The 26,895-nt window shown below is 37.9% G+C and overlaps 1 protein-coding gene across 1 annotated transcript; it reads left to right on the top strand.

Moving 5' to 3' along the window:
• The first annotated feature begins 3,465 nt into the window (after window positions 1–3,465).
• Window positions 3,466–26,259, top strand: LOC123738257 (uncharacterized). Its single transcript, XM_082977242.1, has 14 exons — window positions 3,466–3,675; window positions 4,047–4,108; window positions 4,649–4,797; window positions 4,992–5,120; window positions 5,249–5,360; window positions 5,445–5,511; window positions 5,600–5,646; window positions 15,074–15,255; window positions 15,396–15,510; window positions 15,908–15,918; window positions 22,098–22,384; window positions 22,516–22,614; window positions 25,338–25,409; window positions 25,784–26,259. Exons 1-14 carry the CDS (start codon window positions 3,668–3,670, stop codon window positions 25,785–25,787), a joined length of 1,344 nt encoding a protein of 447 aa, XP_082833368.1. The 5' UTR covers window positions 3,466–3,667; the 3' UTR covers window positions 25,788–26,259.
• The last annotated feature ends 636 nt before the right edge of the window (window positions 26,260–26,895 follow it).

Below are 26,895 nucleotides of genomic sequence, written 5' to 3'. Positions count from 1 at the left end.
AATGTATTTGTTGAAACTATTGTCTTTCTCTCTCTTTGAGTCAACTACTCACCATATTTTATGCACTGTAGTGCTAGCTAGCTGTAGCTTATGTGTTCAGTACAAGATTAATTATCTGACCCTTGGATTGGGTGGACAACATGTCATTTCATGCTGCAAGAGCTCTGAAGGGTTGGAGGACGTCTTCCGGAAGTTTTCATAATTACTGTGTAAGTCTATGGAAGGGGGTTAGAACCATGAGTCTCCTAGGTTTTGTATTGAAGTCAATGTACCCACCATTGTGCTACCCTACAGAGTGCTGTTGAGGCTACTGTAGACCTTCATTGCAAAACAGTGTGTTTTAATAAATTATTTGGTGACATGTGAATGCATTTACTATAGTTTATCTAAAAATGATAACTTTTATAAATGTTTTTAAAAAATCATGAAATTCACTGAGGAGGACGGTTCTCTCCTTCCTCCTTCTGAGGAACCACTGCAGTCTGAAAAGGTTTTGGATTTTGTTTAACACTGTAGGATGAAAAGCCTTCCCACTGGGCACAGGCATCAGTTCAACGTCTAATATTGATTTATATTATTGGATATAGGTTAAAAGGTTACAACATTCCTTAACTTTTTACAAATCCAATCAGGTTTCCACATTGATTCAACGTCATCACATTTATTTATTTTGTTGAATTGACGTGGAAACAACGTTGATTTAACCCGTTTTTTTTGCCCAGTGGGTTATTTGTTGAATTGACATGGAAACAACATTGATTCAACCAGTTTTTTGCCGAGTGGGTCATTTGCAGATTTCCCAGGGTGCCTTTCAAGTACATGTTTGTGTTACCAGTACCACCCATGAGTGTGTTTGCATTCAAAGGCTTTCAGTCCTGTAGCCTTCACCAAGTTTGAGCCTAATTTAATATTGCATGATTCAATTCTTTATAACAATACATGACATACTGTATGTTGCCCTAAGACTGGTGTAGACTTCTTACTCAGAATGCTTTACAGCTGTAATAGCTGCCAAAGGGTCTTCTACCAAGTATTCACTCTTGAGGTGTGAAGACAAACACAATCAAGACATCTTCATTTTAAATTTGTTATTTTGTGTGGCTCTGTAGGGAAAAAAATCTAATTTAATCCCTTTTTAGATTTAATTTCACGGCAGCAAAATCTGACAACTGTGGTGTGTACACTTTCACTAGGTACTGTAGGTCTATGGTGCAGCTATTACTGACAGGCACGAGAGAGAGAGAGAGAGAGAGAGAGAGAGAGAGAGAGAGATCCTACTGGACCGCAAGCTAATAGTGTTAGTCAAATTATGTTTTTATTCATAGCTGGGCCCGAATACGATAGGTGCAAGACGATTTACACGCAAGAGGAGGGAGAAAGGGTGAAATTGATCGATTGCCTGGGGGATAATCTGCCCAAAATTTTGGGTGGACATTCTCGGAATGTTAGCTCAGCTGCGGCAGCTTGAACCGGTCCGCCACTCCCCTGAAACTCTCCTGCCTCAGGGAGGACTACACCCTATTTTCGTCCACCTCTGTGAGGCACTAGAGGAGCCAAGCCCTCACACAGTATCTGCAACAAAATAAGAAACTGTTAGCTCGGTCTTTCAGCTAAAAACACTCAACAATTTTGAGGAATCTGTTATTCATTGGTGTTGTTGCATTACTGGACAATTGCAATGCAAAATCTGCCAGTAGAGCATCAGTAGCCTATTGATAGGCAGCTTACATAGGTTTACGTTGCAGAATATCTTTAATAGTATAACTTATGAGGATGGTGTTACTAAATTAATGAATAAATTGGTAAATTATTGGTAAATCATAACTTTCTACATCTGGACATTGAAATATGTATTTACCTTTATTTTCATATTCACTACCGTTCAAAAGTTTGGGGTCACGTAGAAATGTCCTTGTTTTTGGAAGAAAAGCTCATTTTTGGTCCATTACAATAACATGAAATTGATCAGAAATACTGTGTAGACATTGTTAATGTTGTAAATTACTATTGTAGCTGGAAACATGTTATTATTTATGGAATATATACATAGGCGAATTGAGGCCCATTATCAGCAACCATCACTCCTGTGTTCCAATGGCACGTTGTGTTCGCTAATCCAAGTTTATCATTTTAAAAGGCTAATTGATCATTAGAAAACCCTTTTGCAATTATGTTAGCACAGCTGAAAAACTGTCATGTTGATTAAAGAAGCAATAAAACTGGCCTTCTTTAGACTAGTTGAGTATCTGGAGCATCAGCATTTGTGGGTTGGACTACAGGCTTAAAATGGCCAGAAACAAAGAACTTTCTTCTGAAACTCATCAGTCTATTCCATGTGAGAAATTGCCAAGAAACTGAGGGGTACGCTCTGTGTCTTCTGTCAGAGCAGGAGATGTGTTGTTAGAACTAGCAGGATGTTGATGTGATTCTAGTCTGTCAGAACAGGAGATGTGTTGTTAGAACTAGCAGGATGTTGATGTGGTTCTAGTCTGTCAGAACAGGAGATGTGTTGTTAGAACTAGCAGGATGTTGATGTGATTCTAGTCTGTCAGAACAGGAGATGTGGTGTTAGAACTAGCAGGATGTTGATGTGATTCTAGTCTGTCAGAACAGGAGATGTGTTGTTAGAACTAGCAGGATGTTGATGTGATTCTAGTCTGTCAGAACAGGAGATGTGTTGTTAGAACTAGCAGGATGTTGATGTGATTCTAGTCTGTCAGAACAGGAGATGTGTTGTTAGAACTAGCAGGATGTTGATGTGATTCTAGTCTGTCAGAGCAGGAGATGTGTTGTTAGAACTAGCAGGATGTTGATGTGATTCTAGTCTGTCAGAACAGGAGATGTGTTGTTAGAACTAGCAGGATGTTGATGTGATTCTAGTCTGTCAGAACAGGAGATGTGTTGTTAGAACTAGCAGGATGTTGATGTGATTCTAGTCTGTCAGAGCAGGAGATGTGTTGTTAGAACTAGCAGGATGTTGATGTGATTCTAGTCTGTCAGAACAGGAGATGTGTTGTTAGAACTAGCAGGATGTTGATGTGATTCTAGTCTGTCAGAACAGGAGATGTGTTGTTAGAACTAGCAGGATGTTGATGTGATTCTAGTCTGTCAGAACAGGAGATGTGTTGTTAGAACTAGCAGGATGTTGATGTGATTCTAGTCTGTCAGAACAGGAGATGTGTTGTTAGAACTAGCAGGATGTTGATGTGATTCTAGTCTGTCAGAACAGGAGATGTGTTGTTAGAACTAGCAGGATGTTGATGTGATTCTAGTCTGTCAGAACAGGAGATGTGTTGTTAGAACTAGCAGGATGTTGATGTGATTCTAGTCTGTCAGAACAGGAGATGTGTTGTTAGAACTAGCAGGTTGTTGATGTGATTCTAGTCTGACTGATAATGAGAGTGGGCAGGGCTGATGCTTTTAGGACACACCCACTAGTGTAGAGAGGACGATATGGGCTGGCCGCTGTTCTGCAGTACCTTATGCTTTCCTCATCTCTTCCCCTCACATCATCTCATTTCACTCCTCCTGCTCCTCAACAGTGACTAATCCAAGCCAGAAGCAGGTAGAAAAGAGCAGATGTTCTGAGGTATCCTACCAGGACCGAGCTACTACTACTGTCACTGTGTTACTAGCTAGCTCAGGTACTTTCAACATTCTCTGATCTATGTACAGGTAATGTACTACGTTACAGATGGAGCTGCTCTGTTATGTCATGTTAACTTATGTCACTTAAAAGTTGTGTTATGTTTTGTCATGTTATGTTACGCAATATCATATTAAATTAAGTTATGTTAAATGCATAATGTACGATTCTAGCGCAATGACTGGAAGTCTACAGGTACATTAGCAATGCTACCGTACCTGGAGACTTCCAGTCATTGTGCTAATGCTAGATAGCATTTGCTCGTGAAACAACCACTACCTTCCTTCATAATGCACACAGAGACGTTAAAATGGTATTCATGATCCCTTTAACACTATTAAAGGTTATTAAATGTAAAGCTATGTTGTTATGTAATATAATATCATTGTTTCCTCTGTAGATCGGTTGGTAGGATGTCTCTGCTGCTTTGTTGGGCAGTGATGGCTCTGCACCTCGCAACAGGCAAATATAAAAGTTGAAACTTGAAATGAAACAGTGTGTGTGTAAATAGTTTAATTCAATGATAAAGAACACCCTCTGTGTTCTGTAAAACCATGTAACCTTTATTTAACTAGGCAGGTCAGGTAACTCTTTATCCACAATATAGCAGGTGGTGTAAAGCCATAACACATACGTTTTTCCAGTATCAGACTTTGATTGATAATGTCAAAGGCCACACTGAAGTCTAACAAAACAGCTCCCACAATCTTTTTATCATGATTTTCACTCAGCCAATCATCAACCATTTTTGTAAGCGTCGTACATGTTCAATGTCCACCTCTATAAGCATGCTGAAAGTCTGTTGTCAATTTGTTAACTGTAAAATTGCATTGTATCTGGTCAAACACAACTCTAAATGCTATAAAGTATTTGAGGTGCTACTTGGTCTAGCTTAGTTTGCACTTTTGGGATTATTCCATTAATTGCTTCAATGTACCAGGTAAACTAAGTCAACCACAGCTCTTGAACAGTACATACTGTAGGTGTGTGTTGTTGTTCCAGGGGTGGATGCTGCCTCGGGGGTGGTGAACACTACAGAGGAGGAGGTGGAAGGGGTGGACTCCCAGTCACCATGCCCAGCCGGGTGGCATCAGAATGAGCATCGCTGCTTCTCCTTCTACCCCGTCTGGGCCACCTGGGCCACTGCAGAGGTAATACTTGTAATAGAGAGAGACAATTACTAATTACTACTACTATTTCACAACCATTGATACTTCAAGACTAGCAAGCACACATTTACTTCAGGAAATGTCAATTTCTAGCCTGCATTGATCTTTGCTCCCTGAGGTACTGCCTGGGCTTTAGCTCAGCGGGCTAACACAGTGTTTTCTGGCTGTCCCTCTAGTCGTACTGCTCCCAGCACAGAGGGAACCTGGTGTCGGTTCACAGCCCTGGTCAACAGATGTTTGTCCAGGATCTGGTCAGGAGACACACATACCAGCCGGTCTGGATAGGAGGCTACGACGCAGCTCTGGTAAACTGGGTCAATAATTCATCAGTCAGTCAGTCTGTCAATCAATCTGTCAAATGTCTACAGGTTTAAAAACAAAAAGAAGTGGTTTCAATCAATTAATCAACCAATCAATGTTTTTCTGTGATAAGGAGGGGATGTGGCTGTGGAGTGACGGCTCAGCTGTTGACGATGTTTACTGGGAGGAGGATGAGCCCAGTAACTCTGGACAGGGGGAGAACTGTATGGAGCTACACACTGGAGGTACACACACACACACACACACACACACACACTCGGAGCACATTGAAATAACTGAAGTGTGATTTGTTGTTGCCTTGACAACAGGTGGGCAGGGTTGGAATGACGTGTCCTGTGGAGAGCTGAGGTTCTATGTGTGTTCTATGGAGACAAGGTAGCAGGATAACACTGTCTTGTATCTGGACATGTTCTTACAGAGACCATATTAACACTAAATTACATTCATGTATTTTTTCTTTTAGATCTAGTTTAGCAGCATTGCCAAGTCAGAAGGAAGCAGACGAGAGAGGTAGGATTGTCTTGGCCCATTGCCTAGGCTAGACAAAACGTTTATTTTGTTACAGGTACAGTTCCTTGTTGAATGGCACTCTGACATGTAGAAGATGACAGCTGTCTGATGATTAATGACGCTTGCGAATGCTATGCCATTTCAAACTTTAAAACATGTTGATCTGGCTAGAATTGTTTTTAAATTATGACACTTTTTGTCCTCCTATAAAATCTCTTCCTCTTTAATGGGATATCTTCAACATTATAAAGCTCCCTTTATTTAAATCTCCCACTTTAAATCTGACTTCCAACATTCTGTTCACTCTAAACAATGTGCCTTTGACACGAATCAGCTATTTTGACCCCTTACCCAGTAGCTTCGACAAAAACGTAGAGCATATTATTAGTCTACTCTGCTATTCAAATCTAAAATTAGAACAGAAATAACTTTTACCAGTCAAACTATACAGCTGTTTTGGTAACTGCATCAACTAGTTTAATGTAGCTAACTTCCTACTGTTGAATTAACTGCTATAGAACTAGTTTAATGTAGCTAACTTCCTACTGTTGAATTAACTGCTATAGAACTAGTTTAATGTAGCTAACTTCCTACTGTTGAATTAACTGCTATAGAACTAGTTTAATGTAGCTAACTTCCTACTGTTGAATTAACTGCTATAGAACTAGTTTAATGTAGCTAACTTCCCACTGTTGAATTAACTGCTATATAACTAGTTTAATGTAGCTAACTTCCTACTGTTGAATTAACTGCTACAGAACTAGTTTAATGTAGCTAACTTCCTACTGTTGAATTAACTGCTATATAACTAGTTTAATGTAGCTAACTTCCTACTGTTGAATTAACTGCTATAGAACTAGTTTAATGTAGCTAACTTCCCACTGTTGAATTAACTGCTATAGAACTAGTTTAATGTAGCTAACTTCCTACTGTTGAATTAACTGCTATAGAACTAGTTTAATGTAGCTAACTTCCTACTGTTGAATTAACTGCTATAGAACTAGTTTAATGTAGCTAACTTCCCACTGTTGAATTAACTGCTATAGAACTAGTTTAATGTAGCTAACTTCCTACTGTTGAATTAACTGCTATAGAACTAGTTTAATGTAGCTAACTTCCCACTGTTGAATTAACTGCTATAGAACTAGTTTAATGTAGCTAACTTCCCACTGTTGAATTAACTGCTATATAACTAGTTTAAAGTAGCTAACTTCCCACTGTTGAATTAACTGCTATAGAACTAGTTTAATGTAGCTAACTTCCCACTGTTGAATTAACTGCTATATAACTAGTTTAATGTAGCTAACTTCCTACTGTTGAATTAACTGCTATAGAACTAGTTTAATGTAGCTAACTTCCCACTGTTGAATTAACTGCTATAGAACTAGTTTAATGTAGCTAACTTCCCACTGTTGAATTAACTGCTATAGAACTAGTTTAATGTAGCTAACTTCCTACTGTTGAATTAACTGCTATAGAACTAGTTTAATGTAGCTAACTTCCTACTGTTGAATTAACTGCTATAGAACTAGTTTAATGTAGCTAACTTCCCACTGTTGAATTAACTGCTATAGAACTAGTTTAATGTAGCTAACTTCCTACTGTTGAATTAACTGCTATAGAACTAGTTTAATGTAGCTAACTTCCCACTGTTGAATTAACTGCTATAGAACTAGTTTAATGTAGCTAACTTCCCACTGTTGAATTAACTGCTATAGAACTAGTTTAATGTAGCTAACTTCCCACTGTTGAATTAACTGCTATAGAACTAGTTTAATGTAGCTAACTTCCTACTGTTGAATTAACTGCTATAGAACTAGTTTAATGTAGCTAACTTCCCACTGTTGAATTAACTGCTATAGAACTAGTTTAATGTAGCTAACTTCCCACTGTTGAATTAACTGCTATAGAACTAGTTTAATGTAGCTAACTTCCTACTGTTGAATTAACTGCTATAGAACTAGTTTAATGTAGCTAACTTCCTACTGTTGAATTAACTGCTATAGAACTAGTTTAATGTAGCTAACTTCCCACTGTTGAATTAACTGCTATAGAACTAGTTTAATGTAGCTAACTTCCCACTGTTGAATTAACTGCTATAGAACTAGTTTAATGTAGCTAACTTCCCACTGTTGAATTAACTGCTATAGAACTAGTTTAATGTAGCTAACTTCCCACTGTTGAATTAACTGCTATAGAACTAGTTTAATGTAGCTAACTTCCCACTGTTGAATTAACTGCTATAGAACTAGTTTAATGTAGCTAACATCCCACTGTTGAATTAACTGCTATATAACTAGTTTAATGTAGCTAACTTCCCACTGTTGAATTAACTGCTATAGAACTAGTTTAATGTAGCTAACTTCCCACTGTTGAATTAACTGCTATAGAACTAGTTTAATGTAGCTAACTTCCCACTGTTGAATTAACTGCTATAGAACTAGTTTAATGTAGCTAACTTCCTACTGTTGAATTAACTGCTATAGAACTAGTTTAATGTAGCTAACTTCCTACTGTTGAATTAACTGCTATAGAACTAGTTTAATGTAGCTAACTTCCCACTGTTGAATTAACTGCTATAGAACTAGTTTAATGTAGCTAACTTCCTACTGTTGAATTAACTGCTATAGAACTAGTTTAATGTAGCTAACTTCCCACTGTTGAATTAACTGCTATAGAACTAGTTTAATGTAGCTAACTTCCCACTGTTGAATTAACTGCTATAGAACTAGTTTAATGTAGCTAACTTCCCACTGTTGAACTAACTGCTATAGAACTAGTTTAATGTAGCTAACATCCCACTGTTGAATTAACTGCTATATAACTAGTTTAATGTAGCTAACTTCCTACTGTTGAATTAACTGCTATAGAACTAGTTTAATGTAGCTAACTTCCTACTGTTGAATTAACTGCTATAGAACTAGTTTAATGTAGCTAACTTCCCACTGTTGAATTAACTGCTATAGAACTAGTTTAATGTAGCTAACTTCCCACTGTTGAATTAACTGCTATAGAACTAGTTTAATGTAGCTAACTTCCCACTGTTGAATTAACTGCTATAGAACTAGTTTAATGTAGCTAACTTCCCACTGTTGAATTAACTGCTATAGAACTAGTTTAATGTAGCTAACTTCCCACTGTTGAATTAACTGCTATAGAACTAGTTTAATGTAGCTAACTTCCCACTGTTGAATTAACTGCTATAGAACTAGTTTAATGTAGCTAACTTCCCACTGTTGAATTAACTGCTATAGAACTAGTTTAATGTAGCTAACTTCCCACTGTTGAATTAACTGCTATAGAACTAGTTTAATGTAGCTAACTTCCCACTGTTGAATTAACTGCTATAGAACTAGTTTAATGTAGCTAACTTCCTACTGTTGAATTAACTGCTATAGAACTAGTTTAATGTAGCTAACTTCCCACTGTTGAATTAACTGCTATAGAACTAGTTTAATGTAGCTAACTTCCCACTGTTGAATTAACTGCTATAGAACTAGTTTAATGTAGCTAACTTCCCACTGTTGAATTAACTGCTATAGAACTAGTTTAATGTAGCTAACTTCCCACTGTTGAATTAACTGCTATATAACTAGTTTAATGTAGCTAACTTCCCACTGTTGAATTAACTGCTATAGAACTAGTTTAATGTAGCTAACTTCCTACTGTTGAATTAACTGCTATAGAACTAGTTTAATGTAGCTAACTTCCCACTGTTGAATTAACTGCTATAGAACTAGTTTAATGTAGCTAACTTCCCACTGTTGAATTAACTGCTATAGAACTAGTTTAATGTAGCTAACTTCCCACTGTTGAATTAACTGCTATAGAACTAGTTTAATGTAGCTAACTTCCTACTGTTGAATTAACTGCTATAGAACTAGTTTAATGTAGCTAACTTCCTACTGTTGAATTAACTGCTATAGAACTAGTTTAATGTAGCTAACTTCCCACTGTTGAATTAACTGCTATAGAACTAGTTTAATGTAGCTAACTTCCTACTGTTGAATTAACTGCTATAGAACTAGTTTAATGTAGCTAACTTCCTACTGTTGAATTAACTGCTATAGAACTAGTTTAATGTAGCTAACTTCCCACTGTTGAATTAACTGCTATAGAACTAGTTTAATGTAGCTAACTTCCCACTGTTGAATTAACTGCTATAGAACTAGTTTAATGTAGCTAACTTCCCACTGTTGAATTAACTGCTATAGAACTAGTTTAATGTAGCTAACTTCCCACTGTTGAATTAACTGCTATATAACTAGTTTAATGTAGCTAACTTCCCACTGTTGAATTAACTGCTATAGAACTAGTTTAATGTAGCTAACTTCCCACTGTTGAATTAACTGCTATAGAACTAGTTTAATGTAGCTAACTTCCCACTGTTGAATTAACTGCTATAGAACTAGTTTAATGTAGCTAACTTCCCACTGTTGAATTAACTGCTATAGAACTAGTTTAATGTAGCTAACTTCCCACTGTTGAATTAACTGCTATAGAACTAGTTTAATGTAGCTAACTTCCCACTGTTGAATTAACTGCTATAGAACTAGTTTAATGTAGCTAACTTCCCACTGTTGAATTAACTGCTATAGAACTAGTTTAATGTAGCTAACTTCCCACTGTTGAATTAACTGCTATAGAACTAGTTTAATGTAGCTAACTTCCTACTGTTGAATTAACTGCTATAGAACTAGTTTAATGTAGCTAACTTCCCACTGTTGAATTAACTGCTATATAACTAGTTTAATGTAGCTAACTTCCCACTGTTGAATTAACTGCTATAGAACTAGTTTAATGTAGCTAACTTCCCACTGTTGAATTAACTGCTATAGAACTAGTTTAATGTAGCTAACTTCCCACTGTTGAATTAACTGCTATAGAACTAGTTTAATGTAGCTAACTTCCCACTGTTGAATTAACTGCTATAGAACTAGTTTAATGTAGCTAACTTCCCACTGTTGAATTAACTGCTATAGAACTAGTTTAATGTAGCTAACTTCCTACTGTTGAATTAACTGCTATATAACTAGTTTAATGTAGCTAACTTCCCACTGTTGAATTAACTGCTATAGAACTAGTTTAATGTAGCTAACTTCCCACTGTTGAATTAACTGCTATAGAACTAGTTTAATGTAGCTAACTTCCCACTGTTGAATTAACTGCTATAGAACTAGTTTAATGTAGCTAACTTCCCACTGTTGAATTAACTGCTATAGAACTAGTTTAATGTAGCTAACTTCCCACTGTTGAATTAACTGCTATACAACTAGTTTAAAGTAGCTAACTTCCTACTGTTGAATTAACTGCTATAGAACTAGTTTAATGTAGCTAACTTCCTACTGTTGAATTAACTGCTATAGAACTAGTTTAATGTAGCTAACTTCCCACTGTTGAATTAACTGCTATATAACTAGTTTAATGTAGCTAACTTCCCACTGTTGAATTAACTGCTATAGAACTAGTTTAATGTAGCTAACTTCCTACTGTTGAATTAACTGCTATAGAACTAGTTTAATGTAGCTAACTTCCTACTGTTGAATTAACTGCTATAGAACTAGTTTAATGTAGCTAACTTCCCACTGTTGAATTAACTGCTATAGAACTAGTTTAATGTAGCTAACTTCCTACTGTTGAATTAACTGCTATAGAACTAGTTTAATGTAGCTAACTTCCTACTGTTGAATTAACTGCTATATAACTAGTTTAATGTAGCTAACTTCCCACTGTTGAATTAACTGCTATAGAACTAGTTTAATGTAGCTAACTTCCCACTGTTGAATTAACTGCTATATAACTAGTTTAATGTAGCTAACTTCCCACTGTTGAATTAACTGCTATAGAACTAGTTTAATGTAGCTAACTTCCCACTGTTGAATTAACTGCTATTATAACTAGTTTAATGTAGCTAACTTCCCACTGTTGAATTAACTGCTATATAACTAGTTTAATGTAGCTAACTTCCCACTGTTGAATTAACTGCTATTATAACTAGTTTAATGTAGCTAACATTCCCACTGTTGAATTAACTGCTATAGAACTAGTTTAATGTAGCTAACTTCCCACTGTTGAATTAACTGCTATATAACTAGTTTAATGTAGCTAACTTCCTACTGTTGAATTAACTGCTATAGAACTAGTTTAATGTAGCTAACTTCCTACTGTTGAATTAACTGCTATAGAACTAGTTTAATGTAGCTAACTTCCCACTGTTGAATTAACTGCTATAGAACTAGTTTAATGTAGCTAACTTCCCACTGTTGAATTAACTGCTATAGAACTAGTTTAATGTAGCTAACTTCCCACTGTTGAATTAACTGCTATAGAACTAGTTTAATGTAGCTAACTTCCCACTGTTGAATTAACTGCTATAGAACTAGTTTAATGTAGCTAACTTCCCACTGTTGAATTAACTGCTATAGAACTAGTTTAATGTAGCTAACTTCCCACTGTTGAATTAACTGCTATAGAACTAGTTTAATGTAGCTAACTTCCCACTGTTGAATTAACTGCTATAGAACTAGTTTAATGTAGCTAACTTCCCACTGTTGAATTAACTGCTATAGAACTAGTTTAATGTAGCTAACTTCCCACTGTTGAATTAACTGCTATAGAACTAGTTTAATGTAGCTAACTTCCCACTGTTGAATTAACTGCTATAGAACTAGTTTAATGTAGCTAACTTCCCACTGTTGAATTAACTGCTATAGAACTAGTTTAATGTAGCTAACTTCCCACTGTTGAATTAACTGCTATATAACTAGTTTAATGTAGCTAACTTCCCACTGTTGAATTAACTGCTATAGAACTAGTTTAATGTAGCTAACTTCCTACTGTTGAATTAACTGCTATAGAACTAGTTTAATGTAGCTAACTTCCCACTGTTGAATTAACTGCTATAGAACTAGTTTAATGTAGCTAACTTCCCACTGTTGAATTAACTGCTATATAACTAGTTTAATGTAGCTAACTTCCCACTGTTGAATTAACTGCTATATAACTAGTTTAATGTAGCTAACTTCCCACTGTTGAATTAACTGCTATAGAACTAGTTTAATGTAGCTAACTTCCTACTGTTGAATTAACTGCTATAGAACTAGTTTAATGTAGCTAACTTCCCACTGTTGAATTAACTGCTATAGAACTAGTTTAATGTAGCTAACTTCCTACTGTTGAATTAACTGCTATAGAACTAGTTTAATGTAGCTAACTTCCCACTGTTGAATTAACTGCTATATAACTAGTTTAATGTAGCTAACTTCCCACTGTTGAATTAACTGCTATAGAACTAGTTTAATGTAGCTAACTTCCCACTGTTGAATTAACTGCTATAGAACTAGTTTAATGTAGCTAACTTCCTACTGTTGAATTAACTGCTATAGAACTAGTTTAATGTAGCTAACTTCCCACTGTTGAATTAACTGCTATAGAACTAGTTTAATGTAGCTAACTTCCTACTGTTGAATTAACTGCTATAGAACTAGTTTAATGTAGCTAACTTCCCACTGTTGAATTAACTGCTATAGAACTAGTTTAATGTAGCTAACTTCCCACTGTTGAATTAACTGCTATAGAACTAGTTTAATGTAGCTAACTTCCTACTGTTGAATTAACTGCTTGAATTAACTGCTATAAACTAGTTTAATGTAGCTAACTTCCCACTGTTGAATTAACTGCTATAGAACTAGTTTAATGTAGCTAACTTCCCACTGTTGAATTAACTGCTATAGAACTAGTTTAATGTAGCTAACTTCCCACTGTTGAATTAACTGCTATAGAACTAGTTTAATGTAGCTAACTTCCCACTGTTGAATTAACTGCTATAGAACTAGTTTAATGTAGCTAACTTCCCACTGTTGAATTAACTGCTATAGAACTAGTTTAATGTAGCTAACTTCCCACTGTTGAATTAACTGCTATAGAACTAGTTTAATGTAGCTAACTTCCACTGTTGAATTAACTGCTATATAACTAGTTTAATGTAGCTAACTTCCCACTGTTGAATTAACTGCTATAGAACTAGTTTAATGTAGCTAACTTCCCACTGTTGAATTAACTGCTATAGAACTAGTTTAATGTAGCTAACTTCCTACTGTTGAATTAACTGCTATAGAACTAGTTTAATGTAGCTAACTTCCCACTGTTGAATTAACTGCTATAGAACTAGTTTAATGTAGCTAACTTCCTACTGTTGAATTAACTGCTATAGAACTAGTTTAATGTAGCTAACTTCCTACTGTTGAATTAACTGCTATAGAACTAGTTTAATGTAGCTAACTTCCCACTGTTGAATTAACTGCTATATAACTAGTTTAATGTAGCTAACTTCCCACTGTTGAATTAACTGCTATAGAACTAGTTTAATGTAGCTAACTTCCTACTGTTGAATTAACTGCTATAGAACTAGTTTAATGTAGCTAACTTCCTACTGTTGAATTAACTGCTATAGAACTAGTTTAATGTAGCTAACTTCCCACTGTTGAATTAACTGCTATAGAACTAGTTTAATGTAGCTAACTTCCTACTGTTGAATTAACTGCTATATAACTAGTTTAATGTAGCTAACTTCCCACTGTTGAATTAACTGCTATAGAACTAGTTTAATGTAGCTAACTTCCCACTGTTGAATTAACTGCTATAGAACTAGTTTAATGTAGCTAACTTCCCACTGTTGAATTAACTGCTATATAACTAGTTTAATGTAGCTAACTTCCCACTGTTGAATTAACTGCTATAGAACTAGTTTAATGTAGCTAACTTCCCACTGTTGAATTAACTGCTATAGAACTAGTTTAATGTAGCTAACATCCCACTGTTGAATTAACTGCTATAGAACTAGTTTAATGTAGCTAACTTCCCACTGTTGAATTAACTGCTATAGAACTAGTTTAATGTAGCTAACTTCCCACTGTTGAATTAACTGCTATAGAACTAGTTTAATGTAGCTAACTTCCCACTGTTGAATTAACTGCTATAGAACTAGTTTAATGTAGCTAACTTCCCACTGTTGAATTAACTGCTATAGAACTAGTTTAATGTAGCTAACTTCCCACTGTTGAATTAACTGCTATAGAACTAGTTTAATGTAGCTAACTTCCCACTGTTGAATTAACTGCTATAGAACTAGTTTAATGTAGCTAACTTCCCACTGTTGAATTAACTGCTATATAACTAGCAATGTGAAACATGTATTTCTAGATGAAACACTGATTAAGTTTGGTGAATAAGTGACTGTATGATTGTATGTGTTGTAATTGTCAATTAAAAAAATGTGCTCAGAGTTTTGAAACAACTGTCTTTTTGATTAACGGTTTTGAGTTTCGTACAAAGCGTTGCTAAAATGTACCACATACTTGTGAAAACTGCACCAAAGCAATGACAAACACATATATATATCTTTCTCTCTCCTCCCTCCCTCCCCCAGAGCTGGTTGAAGAGGTGAGTATTTATGACGTCCTGTGGGAGACCAGTAAGAGAGTAGCAGATGAGGCCCTCTACTCAGCCTTCCTCAGAGGGATGTATTCCAGACGTCTGCCTGCCCGCTGCTATGCTGACTTCTGCCACCAGGAGATGCTATACCTGGACAGAGTCATCACCATGCTGCAGGTGAAAAGAAAATACATTAAATAAAACAAATACCGTAACGTTTTACTTACTATGACTGTGATACGTGGTTGTCATCCCTAGCTATCTTAAGATAAGTTGCTCTGTGTGTGTAAATGTGTGTATGCGTGTGTGTGAGCCAGGTGCTGATCAGAACAGTCCAGGGTCCTCCAGACATCATGCAGTTTCTCCAGAGAACACATCAACGCTACCAGGAGTCTCTGAAGGAGGCCCCAGAACCAAACTCCACCACACCTGGTAAGAAGCTGTTATAACAATCACCCTTAATATACCATTTAAGATAATATATCTTAATATACAATTTAAGATAATATTTCTTAATATACAATTTAAGATAATATATCTTAATATACAGTATATTACGCAGTAGCTAAAGCTTATATAATAGCCACACCATACCAAACCTTCACAAACGTTTCTTAACTTTATTAGGGTAATATCTCAAGTAAATCAAGTCATTGTTTATAGGGAAAATACAAGCAGAAGAGTGAATGTAAACCTGGGAAAAAATGCACTTCCCTCCACTGTGCCCAATAAAATACCATACAACCCTCCCCAAAGCAAAAAAACATTGACAACCCTGCCCTATTTTGGACCCCCCCTCCCAACCTGTAAATGTAGATCTGTCCCGTAGACTATAGAAAAGTAGGTAGTCTTTGAATTTGTAGTCTCACTCAACCCTCACACTTTCACCACTGCATTTCAAATACAAATTCTGTAGCTAAGTCTCCCTCTTTTTCTCAGAGAAAATGGCTTGATTCTACTGTTCAAAAGACATGACCCATAACACCGGTGGTACGGTTTTTTCTTTTTATCATGATTTGGCAGGCCGCATTTTACATTCATAAAGCATATCGCGGGCCGTTCTAAAACTAGGCTACTTGTGGACTGTTAACCATTTGTTTAGGCTACACCTTGATCAGTCATGTTACCTCATTAGCTAGCAATAGTTAACTACCTAGGGGTGTGTTCAGCAGGATCAAGAATAAACATCCCTCTCTGACTGTTGAAAAAGGAATAATGGTGGTAATATTCATAGAATTTCTATCTGCAACGTTCCAGAACGTTTTTCAACTGATAAATTTACCAGTAGCCTATATTGTTGTCTTAGGTCTCTCTTTATGTAGTGTCGTGTTGTCTGTCTTGTTGTGGTGTGTGTGTGTGTGCATATATATACACATATATACAGTTGAAGTTGGAAGTTTACATACACTTAGGTTTCTTGTTAACAAACTATAGTTTTTGCAAGACGGTTAGGACATCTACTTTGGGCATGACACAAGTCATTTTTCCAACAATTGTTTACAGACAGATTATTTCACTTATAACTCACTGTATCACAATTCCAGTGGGTCAGAAGTTTACATAAACTAAGTTGACTATGACTTTAAACAGCTTGGAAAATTCCAGAAAATGATGTCATGGCTTTAGAAGCTTCTGATAGGCTAATTGACATCATTTGAGTCAATTGGAGGTGTACCTGTGGATGTATTTAAAGGCCTACCTTCAAACTTAGTGCCTCTTTGCTTGACATCATGGGAAAATCAAGAGAAATCAGTCAAGACCTCAGAAACAAATTGTAGACCTCCACAAGTCTGGTTCATCCTTGGGAGCAATTTCCAAACGCCTGAAGGTACGCATCCGTCATACTGCTCAGGAAGGAGATGCGTTCTGTCTCCTAGAGATGAATTTAATTTGGTGCGAGAAGTGCAAATCAATTCCAGAACAACAGCAAAGGACCTAGTGAAGATGCTGGAGAAAACAGGTAGAAAAGTATCTATGTCCATAGTAAAACGAGTCCTATATCGACATAACCTGAAAGGCCGCTCAGCAAGAAAGAAGCCCCTGCTCCAAAACCGCCATAAAAAAATGCCAGACTATGGTTTGCAACTCCACATGGGGACAAAGATTGTACTTTTTGGAGAAATGTCCTCTTGTCTGATGAAACAAAAATAGAACTGTTTGGCCATAATGACCATCGTTATGTTTGGAGGAAAAAGGGGGAGGCTTGCAAGCCGAAGAACACCATACCAACCGTGAAACACGGGAATGGCAGCATGATGTTGTGGGGGTGCTTTGCTGCAGGAGAGACTGGTGCACTTCACAAAATAGATGGCATCATGAGGGAGGAAAATTATGTGGATATATTGAAGCAACATCTCAAGACATCAGTCAGGAAGTTAAACCTTGGTCGCAAATGGGTCTTCCAAATGGACAATGACCCAAGCATACTTGCAAAGTTGTGGCAAAATGACTTAAGGTTAAAAAAGTCAAGGTATTGGAGTGGCCATCACAAATCCCTGACCTCAATCCCATAGAAAATGTGTGGGCAGAACTGAAAAAGTGTGTGCGAGCGAGGAGGCCTACAAACCTGACTCAGTTACACCAGCTCTGTCAGGAGTAAAGGGCCAAAATTCACCCAACTTATTGTGGGAAGTTTGTAGAAGGCTACACGAAACATTTGACCCAAGTTAAACATTTTGAAGGCAATGCTACCAAATACTAATTGAGTTTATGTAAACTTCTGACCCACTGGGAATGTGATGAAAGAAATAAAAGCTGAAATATATAAATCTCTCTACTATTATTCTGACATTTCACATTCTTAAAATAAAGTTGTGATCCTAACTGACCTAAAACAGGGAATTTGTACTGGGATTAAATGTCAGGAATTGTGAAAACTGAGTTTAAATGTATTTGGCTAAGGTGTATGTAAACTTCTGACTTCAACTGCATGTACATGAAGGCAGGGTAAAGTGACAAGGCATCAGGATAGATGTCAAGCAAAGAGGCACTGAGTTTGTAGGCCTTGAAATACATCCACAAGTACATCTCCAATTGACTCAAATGATGTAAATTAGCCTATCAGTCCACAGTTATCTTCTGGGTGACTCTCCAAAAACTTGGCTTGACCACAAACCCAAGGGCTCTTTTAAATGTAACCAGTGCAACCATTGCAGAAATATTGCACAGAAAAAGTGTTTTGTTGACACAGCTTCCAAAATGGAGTATTACGCCAAGCATTTCATTAACTGCAAAACCACTCATGTCATCTATAGATTGGAATGTCCACAGTGCAAGGTGTTCTAAATTGGATGGACAAAGAGACGCCTTCAAGACTGCTTAGCGGAACACAAGTATGCCATACGGGTAGGCAATAAAGACTACCCCATGGCAAGGCACTACAAGTCCTTACACCATGGCAACCCTGCCTCCCTACAAGCTATGGGTATTGATCATGTTCCGGCCTCTATTAGAAAAGGGGACCGTCTAAAACAGTTAAACTAAAGGGAAAGTTTTTGGATTTATAAACTACAGGCCACTAAGTACCCTGGTTTAAATGAAGATATGGATTTCCCACCCTTCCTGTAGGGTCGTGATAAGTCCATTTGCTGTCATCTAGTGGACAATTTGCTCAATTGCCCTCAGCTATGTTTAGACTGTTGTTGTTCATGTTTGGCTGTGTTCTAGTGTACTATGGAATATATTTCTTTCTTATTCTTCACACTTCTCCCAGTCATATTTAAGGTTAGAACTACCTTTCTAAGTGTTCTGATACTTCTAGCTTGGAGTTGTATTTTTATGATAACATAGCTACAGTATTTCACTTTTTAATGTGCATAGTATTGCTTACTAGGTGTGTCCAATCAATTTTGTAACCACTCCCTCTTCAAATTATGGCTAATTGGAAAAGCTGTTCAAAAGAGGACATTGTATTATTTCTTTGTACTCCCTGACGAAGGCCATGCAGGCGAAACACGTCGGATTTTTAAAACTTTTTCTATTGAACATGCCATACAAATAAAGGTATTTTAATTAATTATATGAAGAGTGCCTTGGTCCTCCTTTCTTTTTGATGACCAATTCACCCCTTTTGCCAAAGAGCACCTTCTGTCTACCAAAATGTACTATTGTGTACCTTAGTAGCGCTTCCCTTCCTCATCTTTCTACTAGCCTATCAGAAGCTTCCAAAGCCATGACATCATTTTCTGGAATTTTCCCAACTGTTTAAAGGCACAGTCAACTTAGTGTATGTAAACTTCTGACCCACTGGAATTGTGATACAGTGAGATATAAGTGAAAAATATCTGGCTGTTAACAATTGTTGGAAATATTACTTGTGTCATGTACAAAGTAGATGTCCTAACCGACTTGACAAAACTATAGTTTGTTGACAAGAAATTTGTGGAGTGGTTGAAAAACAAGTTTTAATGACTCCAACCTAAGTGTATGTAAACTTCTGACTTCTACTTCAAATACCTTACTAATATCTATCCTGATGCATAGTCACTTTACCCTGCCTTCATGTACATACTGTATCAACATCAAATGCCTTATAACTATGAACATTGATCTGGTACTGGTACTCCCTGTATATAGCTCCACATTGATCTGGTACTGGTACTCCCTGTATACAGCTCCACATTGATCTGGTACTGGTATTCCCTGTATATAGCTCCACATTGATCTGGTACTGGTACTTCCTGTATATAGCTCCACATTGATCTGGTGCTGGTATTCCCTGTATACAGCTCCACATTGATCTGGTACTGGTATTCCCTGTATATAGCTCCACATTGATCTGGTACTGGTATTCCCTGTATATAGCTCCACATTGATCTGGTACTGTTGTTCCCTGTATATAGCTCCACATTGATCTGGTACTGGTATTCCGTGATAATACCTCTACATTGATATGGTACTGGTATTCCCTGTATACAGCTCCACATTGATCTGGTGCTGGTATTCCCTGTATATAGCTCCACATTGATCTGGTACTGGTACTTCCTGTATATAGCTCCACATTGATCTGGTACTGGTGTTCCCTGTATATAGCTCCACATTGATCTGGTGCTGGTATTCCCTGTATATAGCTCCACATTGATCTGGTACTGGTATTCCCTGTATATAGCTCCAAATTGATCTGGTACTGGTACTTCCTGTATATAGCTCCACATTGATCTGGTACTGTTGTTCCCTGTATATAGCTCCACATTGATCTGGTACTGGTACTTCCTGTATATAGCTCCACATTGATCTGGTACTGTTGTTCCCTGTATATAGCTCCACATTGATCTGGTACTGGTATTCCGTGATAATACCTCTACATTGATATGGTACTGGTACTACCTGTATATAGCTCCACATTGATCTGGTACTGGTACTTCCTGTATATAGCTCCACATTGATCTGGTACTGGTACTTCCTGTATATAGCTCCACATTGATCTGTTACTGGTACTTCCTGTATATAGCTCCATATTGATCTACTACTGTTACTTCCTGTATATAGCTCCACATTGATCTGGTACTGGTACTTCCTGTATATAGCTCCACATTGATCTGGTACTGGTACTTCCTGTATATAGCTCCACATTGATCTGGTACTGGTACTTCCTGTATATAGCTCCACATTGATCTGGTACTGGTACTTCCTGTATATAGCTCCACATTGATCTGGTACTGGTATTCCCTGTATATAGCTCCACATTGATCTTGTACTGGTACTTCCTGTATATAGCTCCACATTGATCTGGTACTGGTACTTCCTGTATACAGCTCCACATTGATCTGGTACTGGTATTCCCTGTATATAGCTCCACATTGATCTGGTACTGGTATTCCCTGTATATAGCTCCACATTGATCTGGTACTGGTATTCCCTGTATATAGCTCCACATTGATCTGGTACTGGTACTTCCTGTATATAGCTCCACATTGATCTGGTACTGGTATTCCCTGTATATAGCTCCACATTGATCTTGTACTGGTACTTCCTGTATATAGCTCCACATTGATCTGGTACTGGTACTTCCTGTATACAGCTCCACATTGATCTGGTACTGGTATTCCCTGTATATAGCTCCACATTGATCTGGTACTGGTATTCCCTGTATATAGCTCCACAGTGATCTGGTACTGGTACTCCCTGTATATAGCTCCACATTGATCTGGTACTGGTATTCCCTGTATATAGCTCCACAATGATCTGGTACTGGTACTCCCTGTATATAGCTCCACATTGATATGGTACTGGTATTCCCTGTATATAGCTCCACATTGATCTGGTACTGGTATTCCCTGTATATAGCTCCACATTGATCTTGTACTGGTACTTCCTGTATATAGCTCCACATTGATCTGGTACTGGTACTTCCTGTATACAGCTCCACATTGATCTGGTACTGGTACTTCCTGTATATAGCTCCACATTGATCTGGTACTGGTATTCCCTGTATATAGCTCCACATTGATCTGGTACTGGTACTTCCTGTATATAGCTCCACATTGATCTGGTACTGGTACTTCCTGTATATAGCTCCACATTGATCTGGTACTGGTATTCCCTGTATATAGCTGAATGTTGATCTGGTACTACCTGTATATAGCTCCACATTGATCTGGTACTGGTACTTCCTGTATATAGCTCCACATTGATCTGGTACTGGTACTTCCTGTATATAGCTCCATATTGATCTACTACTGTTACTTCCTGTATATAGCTCCACATTGATCTGGTACTGGTACTTCCTGTATATAGTTCCACATTTATTTTATTCCTCCTGTTACTTTTATTTGTGCTATTATGTTTTAACTCTGCATCGTTGGGAAGGGCTTGTAAGCATTTCACAGTAAAGTCTACACCAGTTGTATTCAGCGCATGTGACAAATAAATGTAATTCGATTTTCCTCATCCTCCGCCTGCCTACAGAACCGGTCCTCCATCCAGCCCTCTGCAGCTGTGTTTCAGTACCTTCACACCTTCCATAACCACATAGTAAACTTCCTGTCTCTTCCTCCTCCTCCTCCTCCTCCTGCCTACAGAACCTGTCCTCCATCCAGCCCTCTGCAGCCGTGCATCAGTACCTCCAGAGCTTCCATGACATTGTGAATGAGGAGCCCATCTACTGGCTGGTGTCTCTGCTGCCCAGAGCCCTGCTCAGACCTTACCTGGCAAAGAACCTGCCCCTGGGAGAGAGGACCAGACCAGGCCCCAGGCCCTGCCTCTACCCCTGGCTAAGCCTCTTCCCCTGCCCCTGCTACCAGTGGGGGGGAGAGGACATGAAGTCAGACCAGAGGAACCAGAAAGACAAGTCAGGGGCATATTACAGGTATCTTGAAGTTTATAGCCTATGGAGGTTTATAGTGTCTCAACTCAACTCACAAAACATTGTTGTGTTTAATCTTGTCAAGTGTGGTGATATTGTGGAGTGACTCTTTTCTAACCTGTTTCTCTCTCCAGGCCTCTACTGGAGAAGTACCAGGATGTGATAGATGTCTATAAGGCTGTCAACATCTTGAGAGTCCAGATGATCAACGAGAAGGCTCTCTTCACCTCCAGGTGCGGTTAGCCTGACTTAGGTCTACAGTTAGCCCGACTTAGGTCTACAGTTAGCCCGACTTAGGTCTACAGTTAGCCCGACTTAGGTCTACAGTTAGCTCGACTTAGGTCTACAGTTAGCCTGGTCCTGCTATCTCATTCTACAGTTAGCCAGGTCCTGCTTACTAAGTATACAGTTAGCTTGGTCCTGCTTACTAAGTATACAGTTAGCTTGGTCCTGCTAAACAAGTCTTGCCAAGTCTCCCTCGCAAAACAGGCTCTCAACCCTACGGACCTCCATAGCCTGGGTGCCAGTCTAATTAGTGATATCATTCTATTCCTTGTCAACATAATTTGGCATATGACATAGAGTACAGGAAGTGGAATCCCAACCAGGGAATTTGGTTTGTTGAAGTTGTGGGAACGTACATTTTTGGTTTACCATTGATTCTGGGGAGGAAGCAATAACTTTACTGAACAGTAAAACGGAATTCTGAAAACTTAGCCTGTTCTGGGAACGTTAAGTTTTAGGTTGCAGGGAGGTTTCTGAGAACGTCTTACTATGGTTCCAGTGACGTTTCTGAGAACGTCTTACTATGGTTCCAGGGAGGTTCTGAGAACGTCTTACTATGGTTCCAGGGAGGTTCTGAGAACGTCTTACTATGGTTCCAGGGAGGTTTCTGAGAATGTCTTACTATGGTTCTAGGGAGGTTCTGAGAACGTCTTACTATGGTTCCAGGGAGGTTTCTGAGAATGTCTTACTATAGTTCCAAGGAGGTTCTGAGAACGTCTTACTATGGTTCCCCGAACATTTTCCTGGGAGGTTTTATTTTAACGCTCAGAGAAACGGAATTATTGGTTATTTGTAGTTTTTTTTTTTTTGTTCCTTAAAACGTTCACTGAATGTTTCAATAATACTTTTAACAAAAGTTTTAGCTTTTTTTGGCTTAACTTTTTTAAAGTCCAAGCACAAATAGGACAAGGGCCGCAACTTTATGAGCTAGCTGGGATGTTAGCACAAAAAAGGGTCTGGATTTCAGGGTCTCAGTGAAACACTACAGTAGAACACGTGTATCACATTAACCAGGTGATCTCTGTATTAATGTTAAATATCTCTGTGATGTTCATCTCTGTATTACTAGCTGGCAGCGTAATATAACTGAGGTCATATATAATGTTGTCTCTGGCTGGAGCGTCCTAATACTTTTAACCTGTTATGGCTAGGGGGCAGTATTTTCACGGCTGGATAAAAAACATACCCGATTTAATCTGGTTACCACTCCTACCCAGTAACTAGAATATGCATATACTTATTACATATGGATAGAAAACACTCCAAAGTTTCTAAAACTGTTTGAATGGTGTCTGTGAGTATAACAGAACTCATTTGGCAGGCAAAAACCTGACAAGGTTTCAGGCAGGAAGTGGCCTGTCTGACAAGGTGTCGTTCTTCTTGTCTCTGTTTATTGAAGAGTGAGGATCTTAGCTGTCCCGTGACACTTCCTACGGCTGCCATAGGGTCTCAGAAGGCGGTAAAAAGCTGAATCGTGGCTTTGCAGGCTCTGGATGAAAAAAAGTAGCGTGTTTGGGTAGTGGCTGGTTACAGTACTGTGAGACTCAGGCTCGTGCCCGCGTCGACCGAAAGCTTTGTTTACTTTCCTCAGTTTAGCTAAAAGGAGATTCCTGGTCGCAATATTATCGCTTTTTTACGAGAAAAATGGCATAAAAATGGATTTTAAACAGCGGTTGACATGCTTCGAAGTACGGTAATGGAATATTTTGATTTTTTTTGTCACGAATTGCGCCATGCGCACGACCCTGATTTACCATTTCAGATAGTGTCTGGGACGCACGAACAAAACGCCGCTATTCGGATATAACGATGGATTATTTTGGACCAAACCAACATTTGTTATTGAAGTAGCAGTCCTGGGAGTGCATTCTGACGAAGACAACAAAAGGTAATGAAACTTTTATAATAGTAAAGCTGATATTGGTGAGTGCTAAACTTGCCGGGTGTCTAAATAGCTAGCCCGTGATGCCTGGGCTATGTACTTAGAATATTGCAAAATGTGCTTTCACCAAAAAGCTATTTTAAAATCGGACATGTCGAGTGCATAGAGGTCTGTATCTATAATTCTTAAAATAATTGTTATGCTTTTTGTGAACGTTTATCGTGAGTAATTTAGTAAAATGTTAGCGAATTCCCCGGAAGTTTGCGGGGGGTATGCTAGTTCTGAACGTCACATGCTAATGTAAAAAGCTGGTTTTTGATATAAATATGAACTTGATTGAACAAAACATGCATGTATTGTATAACACAATGTCCTAGGGTTGTCATCTGATGAAGATCATCAAAGGTTAGTGTTGCATTTAGCTGTCTTCTAGGTTTTTGTGACATTATATGCTAGCTTGAAAAATGGGTGTCTGATTATTTCTGGCTTGGTACTCTGCTGACATAATCTAATGTTTTGCTTTCGTTGTAAAGCCTTTTTGAAATCGGACAGTGTGGTTAGATAAAGGAGAGTCTTATCTTTAAAATGCTGTGAAATAGTCATATGTTTGAAAAATGGAAGTTTTTGTATTTTAGAGGAGTTTGTAATTCGTGCCACGCCCATCATTGGATAATGGAGCAGGAGTTCCGCTAGCGGAACGTCTAGATGTAAGAGGTTAAATATCAAATCAATTCTATAAATCAATTAATATCTGATGTAATCTAATCCGTCTGTGTAATATTATCCTAGTTGGTTTCCCACTGGTGACGAGGAGGAAGTGGAAGACCAACCCAACCTGTGGAGTCTGGACCTGACGTTAGCGTGAGTGACGTATTTACTTATGACATGTTTATCTTGTATTGAAATCAGTCGAGGATTGTGTACAACTGATAATGTGACTGTTTTTCTTTTTAACTTTCACATTTATTTTCTAACACACGGTCCCCCCCTCCCCCCCCCTCCCCCCTCCCAAAACAGTTATTCTTTGCAAAACTCCCAATTTAGACCAGCCCACTGTGCTTAAAGATGGACCGGCCCATCTGGCCCCAAACTGTCTTATGGCCAGTTCGTTTCTGGTTTATAGTGACTCTAGGGACAGCTATGTCAGGAGAGCCTTTCAGATAAGATGTGTTATCGTTCATTGGTCTTGTTTGTCCTGTCCCTTAAATCTGGTTGTTTCTGTCTCTCTTCTCTAGGTGAAGCTGTAGCAGTGCAGCTGTATAATACAGGGAGCTGTGTGTGTTTGGCTGTGTGTGTTGGTTTTCACACTGGGCAGGACTGTTCCTCTTGTCAGACATATTCCAATATTCCACTTTTATGTTTGAAACTTCTCCCCAACAACTACTGTTTAAACTGTATTAATGCAATAACACAATGAATGTACACATCTAATAAATGTCAACAAAGGAGCTACAATAAAATAAAAAACATTTAGATAAAATCAATGAAACTGTGTGAACTGTAAAATGGTATTTTCTTATGGGTGTTGCAATATGAATATTATACAGCCAATCACATTGCTGTTCTCTTCCACAATCAGAAGAATTGCTCTGGCTAGCCAATAAACAGATGGTATTTCTTCCAAGAATTGACCAATCAGAAAAAGCTAAGGTTGCCCGACTGGCACTTGGCCAATATTTGAATTCTCCATTATATAAACTGTTGTATTTTTCCTGTGTTCATGTTTTATATTCATGTTGGATCCACTGATTTCAAACAATTAGACAATAGTTGTCCTTATCACGCCTAATTTCTGTGTCTTTAATTATTTCCTGGATTTACAATCAAAACAACTTGGCTAACATTATGGTTTCTATGTAAACCTGTTCTTAAATGAATAGATCAAACCCTTTCTCTTTGGGAAGTACCAAACGTAACTCCTGTTAACACTTTCACCCTTCTGGGTATAACGTGTGAAGTTCCAATCCTGACGAGTGGATTGAGAAAAATAGAGGGTTTTAAATCAGAATTTATGGTCTGGATGACAATGACAGATTTACATGGCGAGGAGCGAGGATGTGACGTTCGTCATTAAGGGTAGACGAAGGCGCTGCGCGAGTTGGGTTCATTATTTTATTTTCAATGTGAACCAGCAAAAACAAACAATACAACGAACGAAAAGCTATGCGTGTAAACACATGTAACACCAAGACAAGATCCCACAACTGACTGTGGGGAAAAAAAACACTAAACAAGCAAAAGGAAGAGTTATCTATTCAAAACGTAGATCAAAAAAAGTCCAGTTGCCAAGACAACCAGTACAAATTCCATCTAGACACTGTTGCTCTAGAGCACACAAAAACTATAC

This window comes from Salmo salar, chromosome 07, assembly GCF_965601325.2.
Source record: "Salmo salar chromosome 07, fSalSal1, whole genome shotgun sequence".
In the NCBI taxonomy this organism is placed as follows: Eukaryota; Metazoa; Chordata; class Actinopteri; order Salmoniformes; family Salmonidae; genus Salmo; species Salmo salar.
The sequence above is the reverse complement of the archived record's forward strand: the minus strand, read 5'-3'. Positions and strand labels throughout refer to the sequence as shown.

What these genes read in the sequence shown, in the direction of transcription:
- LOC123738257 (XM_082977242.1), top strand. An exon ending in TATGGAGCTACACACTGGAG is followed by an intron (nt 5,361 to 5,444) that starts GTACACACACAC and finishes CCTTGACAACAG; the next exon opens with GTGGGCAGGGTTGGAATGAC. An exon ending in GAAGGAAGCAGACGAGAGAG is followed by an intron (nt 5,647 to 15,073) that starts GTAGGATTGTCT and finishes TCCCTCCCCCAG; the next exon opens with AGCTGGTTGAAGAGGTGAGT.